Source organism: Electrophorus electricus, chromosome 15 (assembly GCF_041902795.1).
Source record: "Electrophorus electricus isolate QZ-2024a chromosome 15, ASM4190279v1, whole genome shotgun sequence".
Taxonomy (NCBI): domain Eukaryota; kingdom Metazoa; phylum Chordata; class Actinopteri; order Gymnotiformes; family Gymnotidae; genus Electrophorus; species Electrophorus electricus.
Genome location: NC_137511.1, coordinates 11,573,914 through 11,597,110, shown reverse-complemented (window position 1 = coordinate 11,597,110; position 23,197 = coordinate 11,573,914). Strand labels below are relative to the sequence as shown.

The window sequence follows — 23,197 nt, the reverse complement described above, 5'->3', positions numbered from 1 at the left end:
GTTTGCTTGCCAACAAAAATAGAAAAACAAGAAAGTCCAGCTCAAGACCACATCCATGATCTTGATGAGAGGATGTAGAAAAGCTGTCATTGTCTGACTGGAAAGCCTGTAGTCTGGTCTTAGGTCACTAACTCCATCTCAGTACAAGGAGAAGGTGTGGACATCTTTGGTGATACAGCAGTAATGGTTTAAGGGCTCAATCTAAACATTTTATAAAGTTCAAAATCTATAATTTTAAATGTATCACAATTAATAAAGTCAGTAAATAATCTAAACACACAGCGGCTATTTTATTAGATACACATACCTTGTATATACACTTATCATCCATTTTATCAGGTCCACTTAGCATATATGTGCATTTTCTACAGTTTCTGCTTTTAGCAACAGTAGCACTGCTGGGCTGAGAATAGCCTACCTACCAAAAATACCCAGCCAACAGTGAGTGGTCCTGTGGTCAGATGAGGGACTAGATGGTGATTAAGACAAACTGTGCAACAGACAAGATGTGGTTTCTAACTAAATAGGACAGTAAGTGTACATAGTGTATACTAATATCTGATCCACTTGAATCATTGTAACCCTTTCTCTTTCAGTGGATCTCTAGTGAGGCTCTGAGTTATGTTTGATGGTATAAAGGAAACCAGGGAACGCAAAACTGTGGTGCATCTGCTGGTGTCGCTGTTGTATTGGCAAGATTCTCTCTTTCTCAGTCCATAACAGGCAGCAGATTCTCTCTTCAAGAAACAAAACAGTAGTCATCTCAAACAGTTTCTTTGGACAAATCTGGATAAAACTTTGGATAAAATTTGTTGCATAGCTAGTATTTAGTCTCTTTTACATTGTTTTCCTCGTGCTAGACAGTGCACATAAGACTAAAATTAACAGAAAACAACAAGTATGGGACATATTCTAATACTTATACATTTCTGTATGTAATATTTTAAAGAAATAAAGTACTAAATAGCATTTTAAGAGAATGAATAAAGTACATGAATATAAACGATACCTTAAAGCGCAGATGTTCAAAATGCACCTATATGGTAAGAGGGCCAGATAAAATAAGCAATGGGTGTAAATGTAGCTGTATATACTTCACAAGTTCCCAACACTGTTTCTGAAGTACCACTTGCCCTGCACATTTTAGGGTTTATTAATAAGTTAATCGAGGAAAATCTCCTGGAGGGTTCTGGGGCATGTAGTTTGCAGGGGTTCCAGAGGGGTTCATGACGTTCAGTGAATGTATAATGCTTTTTGATTACTTTTTTATATTCTAATATATTGTCCATATTTTATTATTGTTCAATTAAATTAAATGTGAATTATATTTAATAGATTTCTGAGCCATTATTCCAATTACGGTCAAACACATTTGACAGTGAAATTCAATAAACTTCTGAATAGCTAGTAGGCTAATTATCAACTGCTAGATATAATTTACAAGATGATGGCTTATGTCTTAAGAGTTCAATAACTCATCTGCGAATAGTTGTCTTCCTCTAAATTATTCTTAGTAATAGTATTTGAATAAAAATGTATATAAACATTACATACATTTTAAATTTGTTTTTGAGTGGTCACTGGACCTAGCTGAAGTAAATGTATTTACATTTCATGTGAAGTCAACACTGATGGCAAAAGAAAAGCTTGTGCAGATAAGCAGTATTCAGAATAACAGCAAAAAAGAATTATTTGTTCATTTATTATTCATTTTTATTGATTAAAAAATATGCAAAAACAGAGAAAATGCCCCGAGGCTTCAAACGGACTTCAGAGAATTTACTTAACTTTGTCAAAATGCATTTACAATCCCTTATCTGGAATGTTAAACTTGTTAGCTAGCTACAATAGATTGTCTTATGATGTTCAGATTGTTTATGCGATGCCATCTTGTCACAGTTGGTCCCTCCTATCGTCCATGTTCCATGGTTTCCCTGTCTTGTTTTGTTTTGATTCCATTCCGTGGTATCGTTTTCCACTGTTTATGATTTGCACCTGTGCCTTGTTTAGTGTTCATTAGATCATGAATTTAGACCCTGTCTTCTTCCCTTTGTTTTGGCTATTCACTGTTTGAATGTTTGTTTGTATGTTTGCATAACTGTATTTATGTATTTGAAAGCCCATATCTGTAGGTTTGTACTCCGTGCTTTGACGTTTATCCTAGCCATCATGTTTCCTAGCCTCCCTAATAACCTGCTTCCCTTGTTTATCATGTATCCCTGTACTCTACGTATTGGCTCAATGATCCTGGACTGCTCAGACAACTCCGAATTTGGAATGGCCCCTAATAAATCTCACTCTTCTCCGCACATGCGTCTGCCTTCTTACCGCTCACCATTGCACATCCGCTGTTGCACAGTAATGAGCTAACACACATAATGCATAAAAGAAATCTTAGAATCTGCTGATTCATGTGGCATATCTAATATTTAAAATGGTGAATTTCACTGAAAGGCGATGAGTATTCATCTATGTATATCATGATTTGAATCCAGACACCACATACTGCAATGGTTCATATGAGATGACTATGTATTTGCATACAAAGATTTTCTAATTGAATTCATTTCTATTATTGAGTAAGTCTGAGCTGTTTATATGAACACTCTGCTCAACAATCCAAAGAAAATCTGTTTACAAGCACATTACAAGAAATCCAAAATTACATGCTTGAGTAGAGCATCACTCATTACTATGTTTACATGTTACAATGACAACAAGCAGCATGTGAGTCCAGTCATAGTAAGTCATAGGTTATGAGCAATACTGGACACCAGTACTGACCACTATGACTCCTGCACTGTGCATCCGACAACAGAATTACTCACCAGTATGGCCTCCTCTATGTCTTTGCTAGGGCACCAGTGGAACATTCCTGTGGAATCAAACCTCTTCACATGGCCATCCATTACCTCCGTCATGTGTCTGGGGACCATTAGAGGTTCATGTCAGGAAGAAAGGGAGAAAAAGGCAGTCTAAACCATTGTGATGGTGGTGATGGTGGGAGCACCACTCCACTACCACCAGTGGAATAGGTGCAAATGTATTCCCTCCTTTCCAGTTTGTTTAAGTTGTAGGGATCCTGCTAGGAAAGACACATGTGTGAGCATGCGCATACACATAGTTTCTCTATTTTTCTCCCTGTTTTGAGCTCTCTCTCCATATCACCTTCAGTGTCTCCTTTGTTGTTTCATTTATTTTCACTTTGCTGAGTGATTCCCATAGACCCCACAGATTCATAAAGTAACAAAGTAACAACTTGCCATTTAATCTACTATGATGTCAAATGATAATCAACCAGTAACATATGATTATTTTAATAATCTCTGTGACATTTGCTCCCGTTATCTGTTGTTGCATTATTCTTTCATTACTTGCTCTTTATTAATTTGCATTATTCATCCAGATTACTTCATTTGTATTTTCATTTGGTCAAAGAAATCCATTCACGTCCAGGCTTATTTTTCCATCATTTAGGTTCAATTTAAGATCATTTTCATCAATACATAAGAAAATGTCAAAAAAAAAAGAAAAAAAAAAAGTGCCTTTTATTTTGGGGGTTTATAATGTGTATTTGGATGCTGTAGATTAATTTTCAGTCATGCTTAACATTTCCTCATTCGCCAGGGTCTTGTCAATATGAAGTGAACAATTTTGAGCATATACATGAAATTACTAAGTAGCTACATAGTATACATCAAGGGAGCCATGTGCACAGCAAAACATCACTTATGCATTGTAATCAGATAAAGTGTAGCGTATGTGTGTGACACTGTTTGGCGAAACGGATGCAGTCATAAATATTGTTTTTATTGAAAAATTTGATTGCCTATAATTTCAGATATCATAGAAAGGAAGAGGCTTATTTTAGCTGAAATTTATGTGGAATTCTTTGGGTGCAGTTATGAACTAGAAACTGAGAAACATGAGATTATTCAGGAACTACACAATATTTTCCACTAAGTGTGCTAGATATCTCTAAAGTGTCCAAAAATCTTTCCAAATGCATGCAAAGTCATCAGTCAGTATACATTGACTGTGCAAGATTTGCTTTTGCTAAAACATCACAACAATGTTCAACTTAGTAAAAGACAATATTAGCTTCATTATAGCTTCATTGTTAAAAGCTAAACAATATTAGCTTCATTGCTATTAGCTTCATTGCAATTAGGCTAAAAGATTATGCTGGGGTGTTACTCCCTTGTGATGAGTTTGTCAGACATATTGCGAGTATCATTCTTTTCCATTTTTTTGTTTGGAGTTGTAGGGGTGGGTGCTGTGTTCTTTTTGCCTTTGTTGTATTTCTGTTTTGTGAAAGGGAGTTAAATTTATAATGCAGTAACGCCCCCTAGTGGGTCCGCCAGCGGGCCCAAACTGGCATACTCAAAATAATCACTTGATACCATTGAATATTCTTAATGTACAGTACATTTATTAACATAACATTTCTTAGGACTAATGCAAGTACCTGCTTACGGATTTTCAGCCATCTACATGCATCCATTCACCAGAAATCTCACGCTGAATACACTGCGGTTTTCTAGTAAATTTCCACAACAATTGTGCCTGTCCTTTTAAATGGCCTTTTAAAACATGCTTCCAGGATATGACAACTTCAGATTTTGTCACAGAAAATTCAATTACCAATTACTATCAAATAAACTGTGTGACATGTTTAGAAAGTATATAGAATGCTAGTAAAACCCTTTATTAGTTTCTTCACTTCACATGCATGAAAACATGTTCATTTCCTTCGTACCCTAACACAAAATATGCAAGCCTTTAGTTACCACAAAATGCATGTTACTAACCTAAAATTGTTCCTGAGTAGAGTATTAGACCATTCTTTCTTAGATTCTGTGTTTGTTATTGGTCCATCAAATAACTATTTTCTTTGATTGCTTTGTCTTTCTACCTATGGCAAGATTCTGTATTACGTTGCTGTTCATGGTTGGCCTATCGAAAGAGCTTGCAGTAATGGGCCATCGAAACCAAAATGATTGAAACCACTTTCAGCAAATAGTATTCTGTCAGACGAAAACATTGATACCTCATTTGCTTTGAATGATACACTACAGAGTGGGGGAGGGCCATGCGTATCACAATATACGTTGTCGGAGATAGAGCTTATGTATATTTTGCACTATTTTGCACTAGGCATTAGCATTGATCCCTGTATTTCAACATCATTCTAGTTCATTGGGATCTTGATTGGGTGACACCTCGGAGGAAGACGAGCAGCCTCCTCCATTGCAGTTTTGTCTCAGGAGGACCCCAGGACTTCAGCTGGATTTTCAGAGGGACAGCCCTTGTGACATATTCCATCTGTTCTTCAGAGAAGAAATGCTCCTGACGCTATGCAACAACACCAAAAAGTATATAGCACAGCACGGAGAACAAAGTAGGGCATGAAGAGGCAGTGAACTGACATTAATGCTGATGAACTGCTTCACTTTATCAGCACTGTAATTTATTTTGGACTAATGAAGCCTTTGGCTATTCAGGACTTGTAGAGGAAGGATAATTTGCATTGTCACCCAATTCCTCCTTCTGTGATGACTGGGAAGCAGTATGAGGCCATCAGTGCATACCTGCACAGTATATGTGGACAATTTTAACACTAGTTCGCTGCTATTCTGTCACTTGTGCGGAATTGGTTTTGGGGCTTGTGAAACCATCCTGGAGAATAGAAGAGGTTTTCCCAAAACATCTGCCAATGCCCTGCCAAAACAAGCTGCCCGTGGCAATATGAGATGGATCAGGGATGGCCCGCTGCTGTTTGTGAAGTGGAGGGACACACAAGATGTCACAATGTGCCCCACTGTCCACAAAGCATACAGTGGGAAAACTGCAGCGACAGGTCAAAACTAAAAGTTGCACCTCGTCCACCCAACAGATCCCTGTACCAGACACTGTGAAGGCATACAACAAGTTTATGGGAGGAGTTGACTTGTCGGATGTCCTCATAAAATACTTCTTCGTGACATAGAAGACCAGGCGCTGGTATATGAAGTTGTTTTTACATTTCATAGATATTGCGGTGGTGAACAGCATCATTCAGAAAGAGATGGCACTGGCAGAAGCCCCTCAACCAAAAGTGCTTTCAGGGAGGTGTTGTGTTCACAGCTGGCTGGTGTTGGGCGATCACAGGAATCCCCACGGGCAGAAGCACCAAGTGCCTCTTCATCTCCCCCTCATGTCCCAGAGCAGAGACCAGGGGTGCTTCCCTGTTCCGGTGTGTGAGCTATCTACTGAGTGGTATGACCCAAAGACCTAATAGAGACCCAATAGAGATAAATTTATGTAAATAGTTTTTGCTAATACTTGCTATGTTTTATATTTTTTCTGATTCCTTTGAAGAAATTTACTTGTTTTTATCATAAAAATAAAAATGCACACTCACATAGTGACCAGGGACTTTTTTTTTTTTATTTGGGCACTTTGCAGAGGTTTTGGGCACTTTGGAGACGCCTGAATAGATTAGTGGAAAATATTTGCTTCAAATTATGCATGTTGTTTTACAATATCCTAGTGAATTAGGAAATGTGGAGCATGACTGAAAATGAATCTCCAGCATAAATAGACACATGTATAAACCCCAAAATTCAAAGGTGTTTTTTTGTTTTTTGACATTTTCTTCTGTATTATATGAGCGCCATTGCAGCTATGCACGCGGCTGCTCTCGATAGTCAGCCACGGACGCGCAACCATGGCATTCTCAATACGAGTTAACACTGCCATCATAGCTGGCTGGCTGCAGACAAGGGCCAGAGGAGAATGTGGCAGAATACTGTGGCAGACTCATAGAAATCCACACTACCCACTGTGGAATAGAAAGACGGGACAAGATGGCAGTGGGACCAGCTGAGGTCTCAGCACGGGAAGCCCACCTCCGCAATAGCTTCATGAACAATCTGCGAGACCAAATCAGAAAAGAGGTATGCAAGCTATGCGTCAGGTGGGAAACGGCCCCCATGAGCACTAACGAGCAATATGCCATCCACTCTGAAAAACAGCTGAGAACCGTATCAGATAAAAAACAAATGAGGAAAGAGAATGAGGCACATCAAGCAGCCCTCACAATGTATCAAGCTGTCGCAGGACAGAGAGGCAGAGGCGGTGGTCGAGGACGAGGCTGTGGAAGAGGAAGAGGAAGAGGAAGAGGGGGCTCAGAGCAGGACGACGGTGAAAGGACGACGGTGCTACACGTGTTGAAAGAAAGGGCACTTCACAAGAGACTGTAAAACACGGAAGGAGCGGGGCTGTGGCGAGGAAGCAGACTGATGGGGCAGAGTCGGGGACGGGTCAACCACAGCTACAGATAAGAGCACACACACATCATGCACACCGCACCCTCCCAGCACACACACTGCATTCTCTCTCCCTCCTATCTTAAGTATACCACACCTCCTTACTCTTGCTTGCCGCAACTATCCCTAACAGTGCAGGGTATACGTATGTCATTCCTGGTGGATTCAGGTGCTGCTAAATCTGTAATTCAGGCTAGGGAATTAAATGTCCCATTATCTGGGAAAACATTGACTACGGTAGGGGCCCCTGGACACACTACCCTAGAACATTATTTACACCCTCTCCCTTGCCAAAGTGAAGGGGGTCAAAATTTCACCCATGCATTCTTAATGTCCACAGTGTGTCCAGTAAATCTGTTGAGGTAAGATTTGATGCACAAGCTATGCATCGTAATCGAGTCCAAACCAGAGGGCATAAAGGTAATTGAGCCAACAGCGCAACAGATGTACTCTGATCAAATTGAACCACTGTACTCATACTGGTGGCTGATTGCACAGGAACCCACCAGAACTGACTATGTGCAGACGTCAGATATCCTCAAACAAAGCGAACAAAAAGGGGTAGAAGTAATAAAACTAGAAAACCTGCACTGTACCACATATGTGTCCGCAGGGCCTGATCATGAGTATGAAAGGGAGTGGTTCGGCAAGGAGCTCCCAGGAGAGGTAATTTGCCTCGATTACGTGTACTGGGGAAAGGGGAAGTGCGCAGCCTCAGTGATACTAGCTGAAGGCCCGCCTACTTACAAAAAGGAGTGTTTTGCCGTGGCACTCTCACATTTTCATGTGTCAATCACAAAACCGAGAGGCTTCGAACGGGAAAATTTGGGGCCTTGGGTAAGAGCAGAACAGGAAGGTACATGGGAAATTAATGAGCAGGGAGAGGAGGTAAATAGCTGCATGGGAACAAGAAGACACAAGGTGCAATTTACCCTCAAGGTTACAAAACATGTAGAGGTGAAAGAAGAACACAGGGGATGGCAGGAACAGGCTTCCAATCCTCTTCCTGAGTCCCCCCTCCTAAAAAAGGTTCCCAATGTGTTGTGGGCATGAGGGAAGAATGATGTAGGGTTGATTAAAGGGGTAGCACCAGTAAAAAAAAAATCACACCTAAATCAGATTACAGGCCCAAGCAATGTCAGTTTGCCCTGAAACCAGAAGCCATTAAACCAGTATTCAGAGAAGCAGGAAGTGATAGTGCCATGCCCGGATTCGCCTGTATGAACACCAATTTTCCCTGTTAAAAAACCAGGTCGTAACGAATGGAGGTTTGTACAGGACCTCCAAGCAGTCAATGCAGCAGTTAGACAAAGACCCCAAATGTCCCAAACCCATCATGGACCTAGCTAACGCCTTTTTCAGTATTCCAGTGCATAAAGATAGCCAGTATTGGTTTGCCTTTCAATGTGAGGGAAAACCTTATATGTACACATGCTTGTGTCAGGGGTATTGTGAATCTCCCACTATTTATAATGATGCCCTCAGAGACAGCCTAGCGCCACTCCTGTTATCAGAGGGCAGTGTGCTATTGCAGTATGTTGATGATTTACTTCTGGCTGCTCCCACGCAGGAACAGAGTGAAAGAGATTCCTTGTGCTTACTCATGCATTTGGCCGAGACTAGCCACTGAGCCAGTAGGTCGAAGTTACAATTTGTACAGCCAGTAGTAAAATTCTTGGGTCAAATGATTTCTTGAGAAGGGAAGGCATTAGCCACTGACCATTCATCAGTGATCACTCGCATTCCAAGGCCCACCACCAAATGCCAGCTGCTTTCATTCCTAGGAACGTGCTCATACTGCCACACCTTCATTCCTAATTATGCACAATTGGAAGCCCCATTGAGAGCTATAGTCCCAACAGGGGGATCTCAAACCAAAGTGGAATAGACCCCAGAGGCAGAGGAAGCATTTGTGGGGTTAAAACAGTCCCTCCAAACCACACCCACCTTAGGTATACCAAATCCGGACAAGCCGTTTACCCAGACAGTTGACAAACAAAATGGGTGTATGACGTTAGTCCTCCTGCAGAAGCATGGAGACAGAAATAGGCCAGTTGCTTACTATTCCTGTAAACTAGACCCTGTGGCTGCAAGCCTGCCAGCATGCCTAAGGGCAGTAGCGGCAGCTAAAAAGGCCTTGGCCGTGTCACGAGTCATCGAGGGGTACACCCCACTAACCCTGCTGGTGCCACATGCTGTACATGCACTTGTTAACAACCACAAGACATCACACCTCACTGCACAGCAATGGCTAAAATATCAAACCGCGTTGCTGGAATTGCCTAATGCAATGGTTCAGCGATGTACAACGCTGAACCCAGCATCACTCCTCCCTACGCCGGAGGACGGGGAGCCACATGATTGTGTGACACTAACAAATCATCTCTGTTCCCCTAGGGTTGACCTCCAGGACGAGCCCCTTGAGAATCCTGATTCGGTCATCAGACCCAGAGACAGGGAAGCTGCAGGTCGGGTATGCAGTAGTCACTGCACATAGTACTGTTAAGGGAGAACCACTGCCCTCACATTATTCAGCCAAGGAAGATAAACTGATCATACTAACAGGGGCCTGTAAAATTGCTAAAGATAAAACCGTCACCATTTATACAGGCAGTCGCTACACCTTTGGTGTAGTGCATGATTTTGGCATGATTTGGAAACAGCAAAAATTCCTCACTAGTTCAGGGCAACATATTCAGCACCATCACCTTGTTGCGGCCCTGCTAGATGCGATCACTTTACCAACTGCTATAGCTGTGTTTAAAGGCACAAAGTGTCAAAAGGGAATCACTGTGCTGACTTGACAGCAAAAAGAACCACCAGGCTTCCAGTGACACTGCAAGCCATGTCCGTTCACATTACTCCCACTCTCAAAATATCCCGAATGCAGCAGAAGAAAAGGCCACCTGGAAAAGGGCTGGATGCACTCTCAGTGATAACATATGGTGTGGACCCGATGGCAAACCTTGCCTACCATGCTACATGTTTCCTTATGGCTACCAAAGGGGGGATGACACAACAAATAATGAAACATTGGTATACAAAGGGGTTTACAACTTACTCTAAAAATGTTTGTAGCCACTGCATTATATATGCACAGAACAATGTAGGACGAGGACAATCAGTGCCTCAGGTGGCACACCCTCCTCCGCGAGAACTATTCCAACACCTGCAAATGGACTTCATAGAATTAACACCATGAAAAAATACTGCCTTGTTATCGTATGTATGTTTTCTAAATTGGTGGAAGTGTTTCCTATAGGGAAGCAAGACATGTAGGTGGTGGCAAAAGCTTTGTTGACCGAAATTATTCCCAGGTGGGGAATTCCCAACAGAATCTCCAGCGATAACGGTACCCCATTCGTGAATCAGGCATTAGACATGCTAAGCAAATACTAAGGCATAGACATGCACCAGCATTGTGCCTACCACCCCGCTAGTGGCGGAGCAGTGGAAAGGGAAAATGGCACACTCAAATCCAAATTAGCAAAAACATGTCAGGAGACAGGCCTGGCATGGACTAAGGCAACTCCCACTGGTGCTCATGAGCATGAGGATGGAACCAAAGGCAAAGCATGGTCTTAGTCTGCATGAGATTCTGTTCAGACGCCCACCAAATGCAGGATTCACAGGAATGGGAGCAAATAACCAGCTGGAAGGAGCCATATCTGACATCATGCTTTCTTATTGTATTAGACTGCATGCATCTCTTTCTCAGGTCCGGCTCCAGGTGAAGCAGACGGACCAATCCATGACCTGAAGTCTGGGGACTGGGTGGTGATTAAGGACCTTAGAAGAAGCCGGTGGAACAAACCACGGTGGCTGGGACCAGCGCAGGTTCTCCTAACTACTCACACCGCAGTTAAGACACAAGGAAGGAAAACTTGGATGCACGCATTGCATTGTAAAAGAGCTCCTGATCCTGAGGGGTGATAAGGTAAGGAAGGAAAAGGGAGGAAAAGGAAGGAAAAGGCCACATGCTGCCCTCTCATCCTGAGGGAATCAAGATTTGTTAACCCTCACCCCTCAACAGGATGCTGCTCCTCTTGCTATTGAAACTGACAAGTTTGGGCACAGAGATATTGGGAACATCCACCTCCCAATATATCCTCATTAATGGCACCAAAGGGCTCATCACTTGTGCCACTCCCTTAGGAAACGGGGAGCCAAATTATTTGTGTAGAGACCCATGTGACTGGAAAGATGTTGTGATGGTAGCGCTGGGTAACGGTTATGCTAAAGAGGCAGTAACTGCCAACTGTCAGGAACCTCGGTGCAAGGTAACCAAGGCACTGCAGAGACCGGGGGAGATATGGACCCATGACCTACACCTTCGATCCGGTCCTCCTCTCGGATGCAGACGTGTACTTGTGTGGTGTAGAAACGGCAGGGGCAGACAGATAGGTTAAAAGGTTCACCATACTGATCAGTTTTCCTCCACCACAGGAGAGTCTGCAACTGTCTATGACTGAGGAAATAGAACCAGAGTACGGGGATGACCTAGGGGCAGAGGGGTCTGACCTCGATGGCGAACATCCCCACACTCCAGGACTAGCCCAGCACGCGCTAGCCAGATGCAACGGAAACATAGCCTGTGCATTGGCACTCCTGCATCATAGTCAGCTGAATACCAGTGGTCCCTGCTGGATATGTCAGCAAATGGCATACAAATGGGCCAGCAAACCATTTAAATGGGTTCCCGTGGTAAATGGCGCTCTGGGAAAGAATTCCCTTCCACAAGGCATGAGACGACTCCTTCATGCCGGAGCATTAGTACAAAATGGCACCACCCCAAGCAGCTACACCTATCAAGACAGGGCAAGAACAGGGCTGTACAAACCCCCCCACAATCAGGGTTGAAATACCACAGAAAAGGGGTGAAACCTGCATCTGTAGAGTAGGTTGGATGAGGGTGGGGGTTAGCAACTGCCTCACCAGGATAATAAACAATGACACACAATGCACCTCAGATAACATTTCATGGACATGCAACATTACTTTTCGAACTCTGCCCGGGGCTGCTTGGGCATGCAGATGGCATGCCCATCATATCATCCCACCAGATTGGGACGGGTGTTGCTCCCCCCCCCCGTTAGAGTCCTTATTCCATCGGAGAAAATTCAGGACAAAAGCTCAAGCAGGACAAAATGAGAAGTGACCACTCACTGGTGGCATGGGTATCATCTGTGGGACCCCTGGACAACCCCGGGAGCAACAATGGGTTGGGCCCTACTACCTGGTGGCAGCACTGCTGCTACCTTGCAATAATTAAAAAGGCTGGCATGGCAGACACAACTTTTAGCAAATGAAACTGAAATGGGTTTAGGAACAATAGACAGGGAATTGTCTGCCATTCGCACCGCTGTGCTTCAACACAGGCTTGTTCTCAACACAATTTTAGCAAAGGAAGGGGGAGTGTGCAAAGTGTTGGGCAATGACTGTTGCCCAACACATTCCAGATGGTCATCATTAATTAACTGATTTAATTACGGCCATGAGAGATGGTCTACCTCCCTCTCTAGAAGTAGAATCTTGGTTATCACAACTTCAGCAGCAGTGGGGCCCATTGGGCCAGATGTTACTTCAAATTTTCATCTGTGTGATGTTATTGCTTTTGTGTTTTGCTCCGTGTGTGTTGTCCTGTTGTTCCAGGCTTGTAGCCTGACTAGTCGCTCCAGAACTGTTGTCATTTCCCTAAAATAACGGGAAGATAGATGCCCTAGAGCTGCAGGATGACTTCGACCCGGACGAGGAACCAGACTTAAACCCTCTTCCTGACTGGATGTTGGATCCCGATGTTTAGAAATGCATTTATGAACTTTATTATTATACTTGTTACCTGTTTGAGGACTAGCTTCAAATGAGTTGAATAAGCTTATTTGCGAAATCATGTTAGGTAGTGATAATGTGCGATATTATTTTAACACAGATGACCCGATTGGCCAATGGGACAATCAACCTCTTTTTAAATACCTCTGTCATTTATGTGTTGTGCCGTCTGGTGTCCTGGTCAGTAGTCACCACATGCGACATGGTAGACACAGCTCTGAAGGGCTCTGAGTTTGTACAGTCATTGACAGTTGTAGGCTCTCTTTGAGATTGGGTGTTGAGTTTGAATGTATCCTGTCCCAGGTTCTTTGAATAGGGCCTTAGGAGTTAGTACTTTTTGTCTAGCTAGATTCTTAGATAGAGCCTTATGAGTGTACTTGATCTTTAGAGGCTTTACTCACATGGACTCGAGTAAGTTAGGGGGTAATGCTTCTTAAGGGGGAAGGGGAGGGGGGGTATCAAATTACTTCACAAGTGTTCCAGGTCCAATTGCCATGATTGGCAGCTGTTGCCACAAATAGAGGAGGCTTAGACAAAAATGTAGAAATCTCACTTGCCTTATATGGTTACCCACTACATGCGATAGATCCTTGCGCACAGCAAAACGTTGCTTATGCTTTCTAATCACATAAAGTGTAGTGCATGAGTGTGATCCTGTTTGGGGAAACTGATGCAGTCATGGATATTGTTTTTTTATTGAATAGTTTGATCGCCAATACTTTTGGACATCATATAAAGGAAGAGGCTTATTTTAGTTGAAGTTTATCTGCAGTTGTTTGGGTGCAATTATGAGCTAGAAGCTAAGAGACATGAAATTATTTGGAAGCTACACAGTCCTAGACATCTCCAAAGTACACACAAATGCACACAGTCATCAGTCATTATATGTTGAGTGTGCAAGATTTTATTTTGGTAAAACATCACAACACTGTTAAACAAGTTACTAAAAGACAACAATTATTTAATCGCCAATACCTTTGGACATTATGAAAATGAAGAGGCTTATTTTAGCTGCAGTATATGTGGAGTTGTTTGGGTGTAGTTATAAGCTGGAAGCTGAGAGACGGTTCAGTGTCTAGCTATGATAGAATAGCTATGCTGCTTGCATCGCAAATAAGTGGATGTTTCCATTCTCTGACGAAAAAATTCATAATCCTACCACAAACTGTAAGCATAATTGAGAAAGCATACTATTTCTTTACAGTATTACAGCATTTACAGTATTTTCCCCAGGATAATATTTTAGCCTAATAGCAATGAAGCTAATAGCAATTAAGATAATATTGTTTAGCCTTTAGCAATGAAGCTATAATGAAGCTAATATTGTCTTTTAGTAGGTTCTTGAACATTGAACATTGTGATGTTTTAGCAAAAAATCTTGCACACTTGATGTATAAGTGACTGATGACTGTATGCATTTGGAGAGGTTTTGGTACACTTTAGAGATGTCTAGTGGAAAATACTGTGTAGCTCCTGAGTAATTTCTTGTATATGCTCAAAATTGTTCAAGACCCTGATGGATCAGGAAATGTAGAGCCTGACTGAAAATGAATATCCAGCATCCAAGTACACATTATACACCCTCCAAATAAAAAGCACTTTGTTTTTTGGCAAATTCCTCTGTATTAGCTGAGCTCAAATGGAGCCTAAATGATGGAAAAATAAGCTTGGATGTGAATGGATGTCTTGCCCCACATATCTACCTCAGTTTGAATCCTGAATGATTATTGTGCTAGGTGTACAATTTCAGATAACTAGTGTTAAAGTGAACAAGTACAAATCATTCAAAAACTGGAGGTGCACATAGGGCTTAAGTAGAAGGAAGAGCTGTGTGTCATCACCTGCATAACAGTGATATGGAATTTTGCACTTCTAAAAAAATCAACCCAAGAGGAAGCATGTATAACACAACAATACAGGACCCAAAATAGAACCCTGAAGTACCCCACAAGTAATAGGTGATGAGGCAGAGCAAAAATGATTTTGTCAGAGAAGGTTCTATTTTCTACAGCTGTGTTACCACATACACACACACACAGTGTTACCTTCTATTTTGTGGAGAAGAGTTGACTGACATCCTCATTTCTTTATTTTCTTTATTCTGTTGTTTGTTCTTAGATGACAGAGGGGATTCCCACTCATCAACTGCAACAACACAGGCATCAGTTACCAAACTAACCTGCTTATTTGACCTGCACAGCCCAACCAACATGAAAATGCTGTCACCATTACAGTACTGATTTTCAGAAGCTAACAAGTCTGATGAAAAATTTTGATTCTAATATCACTCACTAGAGTTAGAAATAGTATGAACACACCAGCATATCTGGCAAATGATACATTTTTCAAGCTGTTTATTGCCAGACTCTATAAGACTTGAAAAGAGGCAGAACCAGTTTAAATTTGAAAAGTAGATTTTTAAATTATAATATTAATGTTATGTGGTTCTAAAGTTCAAAGAGTTTAGTTCAGTTCTTTTTCTTTGAGGTTCCCAATTTCATTTCTGCCATAGCAACAACTGGCAATACAAACAGATGTCATTAATGCAATGTCCATTAGCATTACTATGCCTTGGCACTGGAACTGACAAATCCTTAATTCCCATGGTCCAAAGATGTTCACCAAACTGATCAGGAAGCCTTCTCTGGGTTTTTCAATTTAAAGATGATTGCATCTCTTGTAAGTAATATAGTAGGCAATTTCTGCATTAAGGCATTAGTAAGAATGAGTGAGGCACTCCACTTTCACGCTTTTACCTATGATAAAAACAACACAGGCATGGCCTCTCATAATTTACTGCTTTATTGAAGTACACAAGGAACTTTAAAACCCCATGGGATGAATGTTTTTATTTAAATATCTGCTTTTTCTAATATAAACTGTTTTCACATTCTAGAACTTCAAAAGCAATTGAAGTAAATGTATTAAGTAATTGTTAATGAATTAAAATGTGTAGCACTGAATTATAATTGATGTGTTCTGATCAGTATGCTACACATTAAGCAAACTAATCACGACAATCCATATGGTCACATGACATCCACTGTCCAGTGTCCAGTTTTGAATCCACTTTCATGAACATTTTTAAAAATTATATTTTTTCATAAATTCTGAGTGTCTGAGAAATTACATTATACATGAAATAGTGTTTATAACAGTGCAGCTTTATTCAATCATATATGAATGACAGATAGTACCAATTAAAAGTTTGGACATACCAAAGTGCAGGTTTGTTTTTCAAAATCTTTTTTAAACTAAATACATAGTTTCTAAGTTAATCTGTTTAAAATATTTTTTTTAAAAACTATAAAATGTAAAAATGTATAAAATGTCATTTAAAAAAATCAAAAGTATCTTTTATTTATATATATGCCACTCAGCTAGTAAGTACTGAGCATAAGGGGGAACCTGTTCCAGACTGTTGGAAAAGGTGGCTACTTCATGAAAATGCCACAAGTGTGCAAACATGTCCACAAACCAAAGAGGTTGGAAGAAGAGTTACTTGGCTCCTTTTATATCTGTGGCATACCAACACTACAGTTTTAAGGCTTAAAAATAATTCTCATATCACCACCGATAAAGTACCAAAACAGTGTCTACATGGGTAGAGCAAGTGCAAGCGTTAACCTGTTGATGGTGTGTTGTTAAAGCTACAATAATTCATAGGCAGTAAACAACTGACATTTTAAAAACAAAATAAGCAAATAACAATACAACAAAGCAATCATTATTATTCTAAATTAATCTATAATGAGTGTTACATTCCACCGTAGACTATTGTTGATTAAAGTTTTTTGATCATATTGAATGTACACTCTATATCCCTTTCCAGCATTACTTGTGGAATGCCTTAGAAAGCTGCTGCTATTCAGTGATGTAATAATCACAATAATCAACTGTGTTAATCATACAATTACATTTTTATACTTTTTTTCATAACAAGGATAAAAGTCTTTAAGTACTTGCATTTCTTACTGAAAATGCACCCTTTGAGCTGGAAGGCCCTGAGATCCCTACTGCTAACCACCTTTTTGCCAATAACTCTCAGAACCACTCATCCCAATACAGTAAGGAGGCCAAGGAGGATTACTGACAATTGCATATGTCAGTAAGATGGCAACAAATGCTACCATCATCGTAACAACAAATGCTTCAATAGAACAGCTAGAACAAGTAACCATCCAAGGTAGTCTCCATCAAGAACACTGTGGTGGAGATAAAAATAGAGAATACAAAAACTAATGCTAAGCTGAGATCGGATGTACAGAGATTCTAGATACAATGTCAAAGTCAACTGAGCTTGCCTCCAAATCTTTCACAAAGGACTGTGTGAAGTGCCCTAGAGAGAGCATCTACCTGTCGCATGCCCCTTCATTTCCATTATACACCATTAGGGTGAATCTTGTGGGTTGGGGAAAGGAACGAGTGAGGACATATCAGCTTCTGTCTTTTCTGATTCTTGTGTTTCAATCCTACAGTTATTACATAGCCTTGTTCGAAAAGGTAAAACCCAACACAGACATTCATTTAAGACCTTTTGAAAATCAAAGCTTAGATTGACACCAGATTGGAAATTAGCATCCTGATTAGTGGGGAAATATGTCCTGAGTGGTGGTGTCAATCGAGTAGAAAAAAAATTTAAATTAATTGAGTTAATCGCAATAATAGACTGTAATTAAAAATGATTAATTGCAAAGTTTCAAATTTTTCATACAATATTAAAATACTAGTATTTTTGAGGGGAGATAAAACAAATATGGTACTGTTGATGCAGGTATAGCCATGTACCTTTGTGCAATATGGACCATCTTACTATGGGCACCTTTGTATGTTGACCACCATTGTAGTGGACATGCCTCTATGCTGGCACTGGGCTCTGCTTTAAACATATCTATATACTAAACCTGAGTTGAGAGATGACTGATGCTTTGGTGGAAAGATAGATAGTTCAAAGATAGATCACAGATAGATCAATGAAATATGTGGACACAACTTTAGTTTTATCAAATCTTCCATCTGCAAGCTTTTAAAATGAAACTTGCCACTCAGCACACTGGAAGATATTGCCAGTCATTGTATTATCTGTCTTTGTGTCTTTCAGTAATTCAGAGACGAAGAAATCCATGCAGGAGGAAGCTGGGGTCAAACTTGGCAATATAATTCATGTCATTTTTTTAATCAATGCGATAAGGCATTAAACTCTTTGGACACCAACAGAGCATTCACATTTTGCCCCACATACTCCATCTGTAATGCTGTTCTTTTTCACTGTTTTTACTTTTTACTACACCACAACATAAATCTAAACAAACTAACAATAAACATAAATAAAGAAAGAAAGAAAGAAGAAACATAATAGGCAAAAAAATAAATTATATATTACTATTACTATATTACTAGGAATATGCTATATATTACTATTCAAATGAATTAGATTCACTTCCAGTAAACTGAAGATTAACTCTTGGATATATACACAGTTGAATTACATTAAGAGAAATGGACTTATACAATGAAGCATATTTTTGTTTATGAAAAATATAGCTTCTTCAGACAGTGTCAAAGGCCAATGGAAAATTTGGAAAATTGGGGCAAGCTTCCTCTAGGAGGAAGCTATTGGGTTGAAGGGAAATGACATACAAATAATAAGAAACAAATGGAGGGAAACGAACTTACTGGATTTGGCATATCCATTAGAGTTAGCTGCAAAAAAAAGACAAACAAAAAAGTTATCAGGTGTAATGTGTTGCTAATGAATCGATGAACAGTGGAACAAATAAGGCAAGTCACAGACATGACTGAAATCAGACTACAGGAAAGATGAGACCCCTCAAAAACTCCAACAGAAGGCTTGTCTTTAAAAGTGCCTAATGGTTATGGATGAACTCATGAGAAGACAGGCAGCAGCTGTTAATCAAAATGAAATGGTGAGAAAACCATGAAAAGGAGACGACAAGGACAGAACATTAGAACACTACCTAACATTCTGCTATTTGCTTAGGAAAGAGAGAGATAATATACAGTTATGCTTTTGTAACCTGCCTTTTATGACCTTTCATGACCTGACCTATTATTTATTAAAGCAATTCCTGTGTGTTTGACACATTGCAGAAATTTGTCACATTATAATTATATCCATGCTTCCTGTCCAGCTGCAGATTGCGCAAATGGTAATAATCAGCTACATGATGCTCACAAGTCCTGACTGAAAGGTCATTTACATGAATGATCTTGGCCAACTAACAAACATAAAAGATGCCAGTTTTGGGAGGTTGTAGGTATGTAAAATCTATTATATTTGTTGTTCTTTTTTTCTAAGCTAAGACTGATGTGGGTATTTATGTTTGCACCCACAAACACAGGAAAGCATGTTTCCCCCATCTCTATTACTACAGGGAATCCATTTAGGTCCTTGATGGGTCCAAGATGTGGGTACTACATATCACATGGGGGGCACCAGGCTCCCTCAACAAATGTCTAATACCTGGCAATAGTCAACAATCAAGCTCCTCCCTCAAAATGTATAAAATATATCTCAATGACATTCAGCCTCCATGTAACAAAAGCTGAATGTCCAAACACTCCTAAAAGGAATGTAAAATAAAGAAAAATTTAGATTATATCAAGATTCATTATTGGCAACTGATGATCTTGTTGGATGCAGAAATATAGTAACTTGTAAGGGTTCACAAACTTTCAGTCACCACTACAGATGTAAATTTCCTTAATTTGATAACAGGGTGGCAGATGAATATTGTAGTTCAAACACTATTATAAGAAATTTTAAGAAAGTGGTCAGATATCGCCTCACTTTGAGGGAGGACTGCTAAATTATTTATGACAATACCAAAAAATAAGCTTTGGTCTAACCTTTTTTTGAGAAACACCTATTTCTTTTTTATATATTGTGGCAATATCACCTTCACAACCATTGAGTCAGGAGTTATTAGTATAGCTAAAGCCGGAAGGGGTGGATTCATTTAGGACCTCTAGAGATATAATATCAAAGTATACTTGGCTTTGTGTGTTAAAAAACAAGACCAGAGTAGAGGTTACCAAAGCTTATGAATAAATTTTAAATTAAGACAGAGTTCTGAAAAAAACTACAGACAGACCAAGTTTTTTAACAAAGCTTCTATGTCATTAATAAAAATATATCAGCTAATATTGTTCAATTGCCTACAAATACAGGTCAAAAAGCACTGGTATGTGAACAGTGTAACTTTGAAAATTAAAACATGGCCATAATTCATGTCCAAAATACTGACAGTGCAGGATGTAGTTCATGCATACAATCACTGTCACCACAGTGGAATAAAAATTAAACCTGCAGAAGTCAATAAAGCAAATTCCCTCAAAGTTTTTAAAACACTGTACGGGCTGCATCTCCCCAGAACAAAGAAACATTTAACCTCTATGCACACCTCCAAATTTTAAGATCAATTTTAAACAATTTGTACTTTTAAATTTTAGCACTAGTTGTCTGAAATTGTACTTATAGCACAATGATCATTCATGACTCAAATTGCAGTAGACACTTGGGCCAAGACATTCATTCAAAGTTCTATATATAATAAGAATATAAGAAAGTTTTTTTCTTTGTAACAGCGAAAACATATTTCATTTCAAAGAACGTTTGAATGACACTATTTGCGTTAATCCCCTAAAATGCAAATAAGGATGGGCTTAGTCAGTGACATTCATTTGCTATAATGACTGTCTGAGCCAGAGAACAGTTATAACATGCAAGTGACCCAAAGCCCATGGCAGCTACAGGACACCAAAAAGTACAAATGTGTCAGAACGGCAGATGCAACAGTCACAACATCATGTACACTGTGCACAGGTGTGGCAGGTTCTACAGACACTATGGGAGACATATGAACAGCCATGCTCCCCCTTGCTGCAATCTAAAACAGCCCATCAGGTGCACCTGGCGAATGCTAGCATGCTAGAATGCTAGCTGGAGTTGAGAAAAGGAGAATAGCAGGTTAACAGGACAGTAGGACAATCTATAAAAGGTTCTAGTATTAGGCCCTGAGGCACACCTTCATAATGACTGAAGATTTTCCTAGATTGACAATATGGAAGTTGGCTTACAGTTAATGACAAATTAATGAGAGGAAATTAATGTTTTATTCTTTATCTTGGTGTAGGGCAACATGAAACATGTGGTGGAACACAGGAAGAAAAATGTAAGGATGTGTCTGGTGTGCAGTGGTAGCTGAGTGGTTAAGGTATTTAACTAGTAATCGGAAGGTTGCAAGTAAAATCCCCACCACTGCCAAGTTAACACTTTTGGGCCTCTGAGCAAGGCCCTTAACCCTCAATTGCTCAAGTTGTGTTCAGTCATAATTGTAAGGCACTTTGGATAAAAGCATGAGAGAAATACCATACATATAAATGTGTTTAATCAAGAACAAATATCAAGTGTTCTCAGCTCATTTTCTCTCTTGTGGGGATAACCTACTCAGGTTTGCAAGCCTTAATGCATCATGCACATGTAAAATAGAGAACATGCATGACAGCAGTGCCAAAAGATTTATCTGCTGGTGGTTTGTGAGGTTCAAGGAGTATGGCCACCACCAAAAATGGGATGTGGTCACCCTCTAGTGGTTGGTTTAGAGAAACCCTTGGAGTAAGAGTGAACTTCAAGGGCTTTATTAAAAATTGTAGTAATGCTATTGCAGTAATGCTATTGACTTAAAAACATGGGATTCATTTTTATTGCGTATTTGTGTGTCTCAAACAGAGAAAAAGATGTCACATTGGGTATCATTAGATTTCACTAAATCCAATTACTCCTTACAGAAGGAAATCCCCACAAAAAAAACAAAACAAAAAAAAGAAGACAAGATTAATTACACGAGTATGCATTACCATGAAAAAAGCACAGCTCTTATAGAAACTTCTTAAAGGAAAATGAGAACTGTATCACCTCTGTCATTATATTTTCCATCTAGTATGTCAGTAAATATAGAACAGACAGCCTACATGGTTTCAAGCTGCGTAAGGAAATCATTTTCTAAATGATTCATCTCCATTTGGAAAAGTTCCAGGGGTGCAGTGGAAAGCCATTAGGAGGGCAACACAGGGCCAAATAAGTACCAAACAGCAGTATGTCAAGATCTCTGAGTCTGTACATCCTGTCTTCCACAGGGCAGGAGGATTTAAAAGTATACACAGTTTTTACAATGAATTATGGGGAAATATGTGTTCTTGTTATAACACACGCTGCTTTTGAAAACTTACTTTCCTTGCATCCACAGCTCTTGATCAGTTTTGGGTCGGAAATGTTGTCATGACAAGCTTTACAGTACACTGTGGCCCTGAACAAAGAAAAATAACATCAGCATTTTCTGAATTGTCTCACTGCAATTCATTTTCCAACCATCTGTTTAAGGTACTACACACTAAGCAGTGCAGTGTTCCATGAACCCTCCCTCACTCTAGCATACATTAATTTTTCATTTTCACACATTCACACACACATTTAGCATTCTATAGTGTGGGTTTTAGGATGTTGAAGTGCATGGTGTGTTTTAAAATTGTGATGTGTCTAAGTGATGCATAGTAATGGGTAGAGATACTGAGCCTTTTGGAATGCTGAATATTTGGTGAGTTGTAGTGTTTTAGGAGGTATGATTCAGGAGCAACCTCATTCTGTATCTCTGCATCTCTCTCTCCAAGTCTCTCTATTTTTTCTCTCTTCATCTCTGTTTCTTTCTCAGTTCAGCTGCTTTATTTACAAGGATCTTAAAAGTTACATTATCAACAAATCAAATTATCATAAACAAAAAGGGAAAATAAATAGGAATAGAAAAAAAGAAAGTAAATTACTTGCAAAATAATTACTTACAATTGTTAATCAAAAATATTGACCAACTTAAAATAATTACTCTTGCTGCTTACATAATCAGCGCACACATCTCTCCATGACAGGATAGTTTTCCTTTATTACTGCAATCTGTACATGCAGACGAGATGCTAGAAATATTCTTATGGGTTTCTAATTCTTATTTGGGACACTTGGTTAGGAAAGGCAGCTCTGTCTCCAC

At 39.8% G+C, this 23,197-nt stretch overlaps 1 protein-coding gene across 6 annotated transcripts in view; it reads right to left on the bottom strand.

The window, feature by feature from the left end:
- The window catches only part of LOC113582898 (calcium-activated potassium channel subunit alpha-1-like), a 103,054-nt gene that overhangs the window by 19,283 nt on the left and 60,574 nt on the right, over positions 1-23,197 (bottom strand). For all 6 annotated transcript variants that reach the window (XM_035533367.2, XM_081697461.1, XM_035533368.2 and 3 more), the window contains 4 exons: positions 22,392-22,468; positions 18,816-18,842; positions 15,185-15,284; positions 2,829-2,925 (listed from right to left, as the gene is read on the bottom strand). In XM_035533367.2, the coding sequence (XP_035389260.2) occupies positions 2,829-2,925; positions 15,185-15,284; positions 18,816-18,842; positions 22,392-22,468 (301 nt within the window). The remainder of the gene's footprint in view (positions 1-2,828; positions 2,926-15,184; positions 15,285-18,815; positions 18,843-22,391; positions 22,469-23,197) is intronic.